The 10460-nt window shown below is 50.0% G+C and overlaps 1 protein-coding gene across 2 annotated transcripts; it reads right to left on the bottom strand.

Moving 5' to 3' along the window:
* Window positions 1-1401: 1401 nt before the first annotated feature.
* Slc30a1 (solute carrier family 30 member 1) lies at window positions 1402-7985 on the bottom strand. Of its 2 annotated transcripts, XR_007592873.1 has the most exons (3): window positions 7125-7985; window positions 4511-5674; window positions 1402-3862 (listed from the first exon to the last, which is right to left on the bottom strand). XR_007592873.1 is itself a non-coding variant. In XM_050148214.1 (2 exons), the coding sequence occupies exons 1-2, from the start codon at window positions 7729-7731 to the stop codon at window positions 4773-4775; spliced, it is 1509 nt and encodes a 502-aa protein (XP_050004171.1). In that variant the 5' UTR covers window positions 7732-7985; the 3' UTR covers window positions 1402-4772. The 2 variants fall into 2 exon arrangements, 1 of the variants encoding a protein (XP_050004171.1); XM_050148214.1 differs by having other exon boundaries at window positions 1402-5674.
* Window positions 7986-10460: the final 2475 nt, after the last annotated feature.

Raw genomic sequence — 10460 nt, 5'->3', positions numbered from 1 at the left:
AGATAAGGTAAACAGGCCTGACCTCAGCTTGCAGTCTAGAAACAGGTTCTTAAGCAAATGCCTGTGTCATAAACGGCGGACTGAAGGCAGGTATGACGGTAGCAGAAACAGGTACTGATCCTGGAGGTACGGAAACACCTGCTGTTAAAATTGCTTTCTTCCATGTGCTCACCTATTTCAAAAATGACACTCGTGTTCAGCTGTGTGTCGCATGCCCACAGGGTTGGCTGGGGGAAGCTGGGGGAAGGTGTTTTGGAATATCCTGGCTGCCTCAGACGGCAATTTCTCCCCGACAGGACTAGATGGGAGGTTGGCCAGCAGCGATTCTAAGACAGCGCCGACTGAGCTATACGTTCCAAGGTCAGCCAGTTACTAGGGTGTTAGTGTGTGAGCAGAGTGGAGCCACCTGAGGCACAGGTGGGCGTGGGTGAAACTGGCTTCACCCGGCTTCCTTTCCGCATCAAGCGCAGTCCTCTTTTGACTTTATCCATTCAAAAATTAGGTTTGGGAGGCTGGAGGGACGCCTTAGTGGCTGAAAGCATCACCCGCACTTCTGAACAACCTGAGTTTGCTTCCTACTCCAGCTGTATGGGCTTTGACCCCCTCTTCTGGCCTCCACAGACCACGTGTGGCATACACCATTTTCTTAAAATTAAAAATAGGGGGTCTTAAGAGACGGCTCAGCAGTTAAGCACACTTGCTACTCTTTCAGAGAGCCCAGGTTCAAATCCCAGAACCCACACATCTGACCACCTGTAATCCCAGTTCCAGAGGATCCAATGACCTTTTGACCCAAGGGCACCAGGCACACATGGTACACAAACATGCAAACTAACTCAACACACATAAAATACTAATCTTAAGAACAAACTCGCCGGTATGACATCACCCGTCACCATCTCTCTCTCAACTCCGCTCAGTATCCTAATCTGTCATCTTCTGCCTTCAACCCTGTTCCACCTTAAACCATCTTCTCTGATCATATCCACCTTTTTTGGAACACCTTCTGTACTTAGCCGTCCCCTCGTGCCTCGACTTGTAAACCATTGTCTCCCAGATGCAAGTTCTTGAAGCTTTCCCTCCAATCATCTGTACTGCCCTGAAGTGAACTCACCGAGGTGCCTTTTAGTTTTAGGTGTCGTATAAAGTATTCTCATTTGTAACTTTAAAACTAAAGACTGTAAATTACCCTGAGCAGCAGGCTAACTGTGAAGTGATATCCTACAAGCTTGTGCTTAAAACCATTTTCACAGCCTTACCGGCCCAGCAGTGAGTGATGAGCCCTTTCTGTTCCTATGACAAGCTTTGATCATTTGTCTTCCACACTACTGTCCCAACTGTGTGCTGGTAAAATCTGTGCTAGAGCCCATTTCTCCTTTACCCACCACAGCATAAAACAAAGTAGATATTAAAATTCGTTTATTTTTTCTACTTAACTTTTAATAAATGAGAAGAAACACAGTAGTCTTGTCTCATATAGAACATTTATAATACAGAACAATCCATAAAGCCTCGTGGTGAGGTAGGAACAGCTTTGGAAATAACACAGTCATAACACACAGAAATTAGGGAAAATGTCCTGCACTTGTTCTGTCTGTACTGGCGCTCAACACGCTGAGAGCCACATCAACCGCACTGTTGGCCCAGAGGACAGGTGGCAGCAGACACACCCACATGAGAACACCAGAGAATCAGACACACTGACACTCCACTGTGCTGTTTCAAGGCAGACCCCATCACGGCAATCCATGACTTTTTATATAACCACATATTAATTCTATGTCACATTCGCCTCAGCATCTTTTTGCCAGACGCTGAACCTTAATATTTTTGGTTTAAAAGTTTAAATTGATTAATATACTAAAGGCTCTTGTGTCAGTGAAAATGACTGCTAAATATTCCAGAGCTTGTTAGTAAGACAAAATAGCATGACCATATACACATACACACATGTATATATGCAGTGCTGTATCAAAATAGTGAGATTACAGTCGCATTTCCCAGTCCGTGAAGCATAGGACAGTTCCCATCCCAGAGACAACAAAAGCCTTCCACCTCCCCAAGACCTCTTAACACTGTTTTATTTCTTAACTGAAACGCAGTATTAAAATATTTTCTATTGTAGAATCACACTCCATATCTGTGTATGACTACCTTAAGACAGCAGCTTAATGACATTTATTGTTCAAATGGTATCTGCTTGTAAAACAGCAAAAACATTCAAAACCAGTTTACATGCCAAATACTCCACATTAGGTTGCGTCCTTTCCCTCAGAACTTTCCTGAACTCAAAACAGAATGCTGACAACACACACACACAGAGCTTCCTGTGACTTTCCAAATTACACATCTTAGGTTAAAGCCATTCGGCATCTTGCTTCTTTTGAATGTGAAAACACAGTAAAATATCTGAGGGCTGTTTTTCATGTTCTAGCGTGTACTTCTACAACGTAGATACCACCCAGAAAAGAATTACTCCTACAAGTTAAAAGCTGACCGTGGAAAATGAAATCCGTTCTTCCAAGGCACACGTGGCTTGGAAGGATTCCTGGTTGAGTGCAATTGGGGAGCATGCAGCACCTTCTCACTCAGCTCCAGATGACAGACAGGTCCACCCTGGCCTTGCCCAAACACAGGACCAGGAGAGCAGCGAAAGGAAGCTATTTGGAAAAGACACTCAAGTCCCATAACACTTAAATATAAAAACATGTCTTTTTTTTCTTAAAGATAATGCTAATATAGCTAAAAATGGGTTAGAAAGTGCACTGTAAAGAAATAAATAATTCTCTAAAACTCTGAGGTGAGTGGGTGCCCATGTTTTGCTATGATAAACACTTTTCAAGAAAAAAAAAAAAAAGCCTATGGTACTTTTTACACAGAAGCCACTTAACCTAAAAGCACTTCTGTAAAACAGATCAGCTCTTGTTCCGATTCCTGGGGCACCTTCGACACAAACCCACCCAGAGTGTTTCTGAAGAACACTGGCTGGATGTCACTCACTCTGACCAGTTCCCCTGGTGCGTCACAGCGGACACCACTCAAACCTGTGCGGTGCCAGTCAGGAGTGTGCTCCAGACAACTACCTCCAGTTCTCTCATCCTCACCCAGAGATCGCTCCAGTTCATGTTTAAAAGAAAAGGAAAAAAGCAAAGTTTTGCAAAATTCAAAGTAACCACCTGTCAAGGGGTTGGATCACATACTAATGAAGCATTATGCGGGCTGCTGATTGGCCCAGAGCAGTAAATGTGAACTTACAAACTACGTTCCTAAAATGAAATTTCTCAGCAGAAAATGCAGCTGTTATAAGCAGGCCCGTTGCCAGCAACAGGCTCTTTACACTCAGGGAAAGACCATCCCTTCAAAAGTAACTGTCATACACTAACACTTCCATTTTCAGATTATTAAGCAATGAATTCATATTTCAAATCCCAAAAGTTTAACTTTCCCAAAAGTAGTCAGCTATAAAAGTTATTGAAGTAGTCAGAGTACTCTGTCCCTAGAAAAATAGAGCTATCACAACTAATATTAATAGTCACTCTCTCGAAAACAAAAAAAAAATCTACATTCTCTTCACAAAGCATGAACCTTTCTCTATCAAGGAAAATATAACTTAAGTATCTTCAGATGTGTGCGTGGATTTGAAATCTGTGGCGAAGTGCAGCCGTGAGTGACTTCCTGGTGCAAACAAAGGACAGCGTCTTACAGCAGCACCGGCGGAAAACCGAGCATGTCCAGACAGGTGGCTCAGAGACCGGAGGCTTTCTTAGTAACCTGCGTCCTACAATGTCCAAACTGCAGGAACTGTCCGATTTCTTCCTTTCAAGTCATGGCTCTTGGCAGAAGCAGACTGCGCTTGCTGTGCCTGAAAGAGGCCAAATGCGTCTAACCAGTCACTAGGAAAGGTTTTTAAGACACAATTTGCGATTAACAGCTGCAGTTGACAAAGACCAAGTCTTCAGTCTCAAAAATATTCATGCATTTTGAAACTTTTAGGCAAACACTGCTAATACCAGTTGGTCTCTGAAAGAAAGCCACGCTGGCACACACGTGTGGAGCAGCTTTGGTGAGACTAAAACCACCTGATTAATATGTAATCTCCATATTAACATACAATAGCCTACCTGGTTGTCTTCCTCCCCTGCTCGCTTGCTCCACTATATGTAAACTCTAATTCATTTTGTGAATTATCTGTTTACTAGATTATCACTCAGCAGTAGAGAATACAAAATAGTAAGTACTCTTATTTCCTGCTAATAATCATGAGTCACTCAGAAAACATGCTGCCATTATGCTATGTTTATGATCTCAAAGGGCAAGTAGCTACCCCTAAACATCAGTGGAGACAAGCTGGATTGCCTGAAAGGTCTCGCCATCACAATCCTAACCATGTATAACAATGGGGGAAAGAAAAGCAGAAAAATTCCAGTAACAATTTTATTTATCCCCCTAAATCTTACCATGGGAAATCTGGGAATCAAATGTCATTATGTCATATAAGGTTTATACTTACTTTAAACAACAATGTAACATAGTGTCAAACTGGCTTTCAAACGTGCTACAGCATCGCTGCACTGGGCACTAGTAGTCACTAGGCTGTGATGGAGAACATTCATTCTACTACGCAGTTCCATTATGTTCTTACAAAAATAGAATTAAACTCTGCGACCAGACAAGGACTTCAATTACACTACTTGGCAAACTTAGTATTTCAATGGAGTCTATTTTCTCTTGCAGTTTAAAAGCAAAGTCAAATAGCACATCCTTTTCAAGACTCACAAAGATGATTCGGGCTGCTTTTTTGGCACGTTTTTAATCTCTATCACCACAGCAGGAAGGCTGCCTTCAGCTTTAGTCCTCCTGGGCTTCTTCTCTAGGTTTTCACTGAGTTCTAAACAGGAAATGCTAACTGTTGGGGCCTTTTCTGCATCTTTTACAGACTGGGTTTGTGGCCGGGTCCCACAGCATTGCTTCAGAGCGCACTGAGTTCTGCAGGCAAGTTCACACTGGACTACTTTAGACCCTACGCTAGCAAACTCAGGCTGGATGGTAGTAGCGTGAATTCCGTGGTTGTGAAAAACGTCTTTAATGGTCTTGGCCACCTGCATGTACGAAGCTGGGTCCTCACACTTTATGTGAGCGGTGGCGATAATTCTGCTCCCGGCCAGCTGCCAGACGTGTAACTCGTGGACTTCCTCCACGCCATCCACGGCTCGCAGCTCCTTCACCAGATGCCGGATATCAATTTGCTTGGGAACAGTTTGTAGAAGGATGAGAGCAGATTCCTTGAGCAGCGGGTAAGTTGTGTAAAGAAGTATACAAACCATGATAACGCATAGAGTTGGGTCTAAGTAGAGCACCCAGCATGGGCCGGCCTCTAGGATGGGGGCCTGCGTGCCGTTGATCATCTCCATGGACGACTTGCAGGGGTCACGGAAGCATGGGTTTATACAGAAGCTGTTTTCGGAACAACCCTTCCACAGGAAGTAAAAGAGCGATGCGTTCACGACGACGATCACAGAGCCCAAGGCGTCACCAAGGACGTGCAGAAACACCCCTCGCATGTTCAGCTGCGCCGCTTTGTTGTCTTCCGACTCCAGAGAGTCTTCAGGCTCCGGGATAAGGTTCCCATTTACTTGTACATCCACTGGATCCTCGCTTCTGGGTTTTTCTGGCTCTACAACAAACAATAAACTTTTAATTAAACACATTTAAACTGTTCAGATAAACATCTTGCCTAGAAGTGAAGAAGTTGAAACTTTTTCTCAAAAAGCACATTAAAAGTATGCTGGGAACAATGCATAATGAGGGGACCTCTGGGTACTGCCAGGCCACAACCATAGGGGAGGACCAGAGACTGTGTCATTAGGGTATTGTTCTTCATTTCCTTCCCACCCTCGCCCCTGCCCCTGACTACTGGTTGGTGTCCTGGAAACATTGTGCTTCACTTTTCTGACACATACAAAAGAGAAACAAAATTTAGGGCTTTCAGTTCAGCACAGCTGAGGATAAGTCCTCTAACACAAACGATCTGATGGGAACCTCTGGGAAGCCAGCGGCACTAGGCAGACTGCTTAATAAAGGTGGCTTTAGACTTTAGCGTTTATCATTTATGTTCTATATAGCGTCTTGGTAGAGGGGGTTTACAAACTGACAAATCAACAACCTGGGGATAGCTTTAATCCCAATACTTGGGAGGCAGAGGCAGGAGGATCTCCACGAGTTCCAGGCCAGCCTGGTCTACAAAGGGAGTTCCAGGACAGCCAGAGCTGTTACACAGAGAAATCCTGTCTCAGAAAGAAAAAAAAAACCCAAGCAAACAAAAAACACAACCTGTAGCTACCAATAAGGCTGGAACTCAATAATCACTAAATTATCTAAAAGACTGACTCAGGGCTGGGTGGTGGCTCACAGCTTTAATCCCAACACTTGGGAGGCAGAGGCAGGAGGATCTCTTGTGGCTCCAAGCCAAACTGGTCTACAAAGAGAGTTCCAGGACAGCCAGAGCTGCTACACAGAGAAACCCTAACTCGGAAAAACAAAACAAAAGTTCAAGTCCGACAGCACACCTAAGTAGTTTCACTTTGTTCGGAAGGAAAGAAAACCTTTCCCACGCACCACCGGGACTCCACCGCGCACTGGAGAAGTTACCCCGCCTCTCAGAGGGATTGAAACTTGAAACGGCATGAAAAGCGGCAACCAAAATGTTATCATCCAGCTTGGGGCGATGCTGGCTTGGTTCTTTCTCGTTTCTTTCCAACACTCTCACCTTTCACATTTCCACCAGCAGCACATGGACTCAAGATGAAGACTGTTCATCAAAACCACGAGGGAACTACATCCCCGTCAGGTCTAACACCATTCCGCCAAACCCTGAACGCCGAACGTGCAACGTGCCCTGGCAGGTCCCTAACCTGTGATTTTCCCGGATTAGGTGGTCAGTTCGGGGAAGCACACACCGCGGCTCACAAAGGCCGCCTTTCACCAGGGCCCACACACCCTCCACCCATCATTATCAAACTTGTTCAGTGGGCACGGAACCACCGCCGCGCACCCGGGCGCGGGGCGTGGCACCCAGCTCGGGCGCCAGGGGGCGCCAGTCCCCGACCCCGGCGGCGCTCGCTCACCTGCCGGGTCCGCCTTGAGCCCGTTGGAATTGCTGGTGTTGGCCACCAGCGTGTTGGTCTCCTCCTGGTCCGGCGCCCGTCCCGGCGGCGCGCTCGCCTCGCCCCCTGCTCGGCCCGCCTTGCGCGCGCCCTTGGCGAGGTGGCCGTGGCCGTGGCCGTGCGAGTGGCCGTGGCCTGCGCCCTGGCCCTCGCCGCTGTGGTGGTGGAATAGGCAGAGCCCCAGCAGGTTGACCAGCAGCCCCGCCACGCCGACGCCCAGCACCACGAGCGGCTGCTGCATCTCGTGCGGCTCGATGAAGCGCTCGACGGCCTCCAGCAGGATGGCGAAGCACAGTCCCGTCAGGAAGATGGCGTTCACCAGAGCGCCCATCACCTCGGCGCGGATCCAGCCGAACGTGTTCTTCTGCGTGGCGTGGGTCCTGCGGGCGAAGCGCTCGGCCACCAGCGCCACCACGAGCGCCAGCACGTCCGACAGCATGTGGAAGGAGTCGGACAGCATGGCGAGCGACGCGGTCACCCGGCTCACCACCACCTCCAGCACCATGAACATGAAGGTCAGCAGCAGCATGCACAGCAGCCGGCCGCGGTTGCGGCCCCAGCAGCCCATGGCGGCGGCGGCGGCGGCCTGAGGCGCGGCGCAGAAGCGGGCGGGAGCGGCGCTGTGGGGAAACCGCCGGCCGCGCAGCGACTCAAGCGCCGGCGCTCGGCGGGACCGGGACCAGCGAGGCGGAGGGCGCGGGCGCGGGAGGGCGACTGCGAGCCGAGGGGCGGCTGAGCATCGGTCCGAGGCGCTCGGGAGACGGCGTCCGCGGCGAATGAGCTCGACCCGGCGGCGGCCGCCGTCTTAACCCCCCCGCCTTTGCAGACGGTTTACAAAAAAACTTTGCTTTGCACTCGGAACCCCCGTTTTCACACGGACCCGAGCGTGACAAGGCCCCGGTGCCCCGCCCCCCTGCCCGGCTCGCTCTCTCATTGGCCAAGTCGGCCTCACGACAACCGCGCCGTCCCGCCTCTCCGCGGCCTCTATTGGCTGGCGCGGCGGAGGGGAGGGAGGGGGCGGGGCGAGGCCGCGGGAGCTGCGGGCGGGGCTTGTGCACTGGGGAGCCGGGCGTGGGCCGGGGGGCCGCGGCCGGGTGCAGCGGCGGGCCGGGCGGTGCGGGGGAGGGTGGGGGAGGGTGGGCGCGGGCCGCGTGCAGCGGAGGGCAGGCGGCAGGGCGGCGGCGCCAAGCCCTGGGGCGCAGCGAGCGGTTCCCGCTTCCCGCGCTGCGGATTCCGGGCTGCGGTTCTGCGCGCCGGCCCGGCCTCCCTAGACTTTGATCCTGCCATCCCGGCGCACGTGGGGGCGGCTGGGTGACAGGTCGGCGCCCGGGAGGGGCGGGGAGTGCGGGCTGTACGGGCTGTGCGGGTCGACGGGGGCGCGGCCGAGCGGGGAGCTGAGCTGGGGACTGGCTTGCTAGCGGCCCGACCCCAGCTTCGGGATCAGTTTCCATCCAGCGGGTCATCCGCAGGGCCACCTCCCCGAGGGAACCGTGTGAAGTCAGGCCTGCCTGTCACTGCCTCTCTAAGGTGTGGGGTGCAGACTTGGGGCAGGAGCCTGCTGCGTGACTTGGGCAGGTCATCTAATCTCGCTACACCTGTTTCTTCATCAATAGAGAGAAGGATTGGGCAAGTGGAACGCTTCTGCCTCCTTCTAGCTAAAATTCCAAGGCTCTGTGATTTCACACTATTTATAGGCTACAAACCTCCGAACCCTTGTGTGGGCTGCTTGGAGGGGGAGGGGCGGCCAGAATACAAAAGAAAGGTGGCTGCGAGAAGTCACGGACCAAACACCCTTGCTGAGTTGGGCTAAAACTCATTGGAGTTGGCTCTCAAAGTGAGATCAGTGGATGTGAGCATTTCTCTGTGGTTAAAAGGCCCCCAGAGTGGTGGCTAGAATCATCAGCGGCCTCAGCTGGGCTACCACACCCTGGGAGGGACTCCCTAGGTGCTAGCCATTGCATTGAGATGTGCTTGGCCTGTTGCTCTTTTGCATGAAAAATTCTACTTTTTGGCTTTTGAGAGGGTTTCTCTGTGTAACCCTCGCTGTCATGGAACTCACTCTGTAGATCAGGCTGGCCTGGAACTCCCAAGAGATCTGCCTGTTTCTGCCTCCCTCGTGCTGGCATTAAAGGCATGAACCACCAGTGCCTGGCAATAATTCTTATTCCAAGATTGTCTTTCATTTGTACGTGACGTTCTCATCCCCGCACGTGCGTCCTCATCTCAGTCTCGCTGAAAAGGCTAGCATGAGAAAGGCTTCCAACATCGCAAGAGAAGAAATGGCAGAATTTGGTGGTTGACTGGTTATTGGAAAGCAGAGCTAAAGCGGGAATTAACACAGTTAAGTTTTGAAACCGGCAAGGGAAACGCTGCCCTAAATGGTATTGTGTTGAATAGGAATGGGACCAGAAGCTGTCTTCAAGGGGAAAATGCTGTGTTCCACTCTGAGACGCTGAGCTTGAAGTATATCCTGTACCATAGTGGTGTTTGGGTTGGTGGGTATGGGACTCCACACACTTAAGTGGGAAACACAGCTTCAAACTCTCTTCCAGCCTGCCTATATAATAGCTTAAATTGGAGGCCACTTACAGTTAAGGTATCCTTATGTTCCTGGTCAGTTGGGGACCATTTGGCTTCCTACTGTGGCCCTTTATTGACAGATTCCATTAAAGCAGTGGCTCTCAACCTTCCTCATAAAATGATTTTCATTGCTACTTCATAACTCATTATGCTACTGTTATGAATCATAATGTAAATATCCATGTTTCCTGAGGTCTTAGACCCCTGTGAAAGGGTCATTTGATCCCCCCCGGGGTCGCAACCCACGGATTGAGAACCGCTGCTTTAAAAAGGCATTGATAGGCGAAGCAGAAATACTGGGTAAATGTGTAAGGCAGGCTTGCCCTGCCCACAGGGCCTTGCCACCTTAGGAGCTAAACAGATCAATTGGAAGATGTGTAAAGCCATCTTTTCAGACCGTAGCCCCATCTGAGGTGCTTCCCTGGTTCCCACTTATGCCTTTTGCCAGTGGGCTTTATTCCCTCATCCCCTGGTAGGGGGCGGAGCAGCACAGTTCCAAGGTGTGGAGAAGTCACAAAGGGCAGCCAGCCTCAGAATGGCACAGGGTGGGGACCTGTGATTGCCCAACAGGAGCAAAGGCCCTGGGTCCCTTAGAGCACAAAGCTGCAGGACTATTGTCAGACTTATCTTTTCCTTTATCCTCTTGCTTTTGGGACAGGATCTCACTGTGTAACCCTAGCTGCTCTGGCACTCACAGAGACCTGCTTTCTGTGTCTC

Source organism: Alexandromys fortis, unplaced genomic scaffold (genome assembly GCF_014885135.2).
Source record: "Alexandromys fortis isolate MF-2015 unplaced genomic scaffold, M_Fortis_MF-2015_v1.1 scaffold_62, whole genome shotgun sequence".
Taxonomy (NCBI): domain Eukaryota; kingdom Metazoa; phylum Chordata; class Mammalia; order Rodentia; family Cricetidae; genus Alexandromys; species Alexandromys fortis.
Note: the sequence above shows the minus strand (reverse complement) of the source record. Positions and strands in the feature narration are given on the sequence as shown.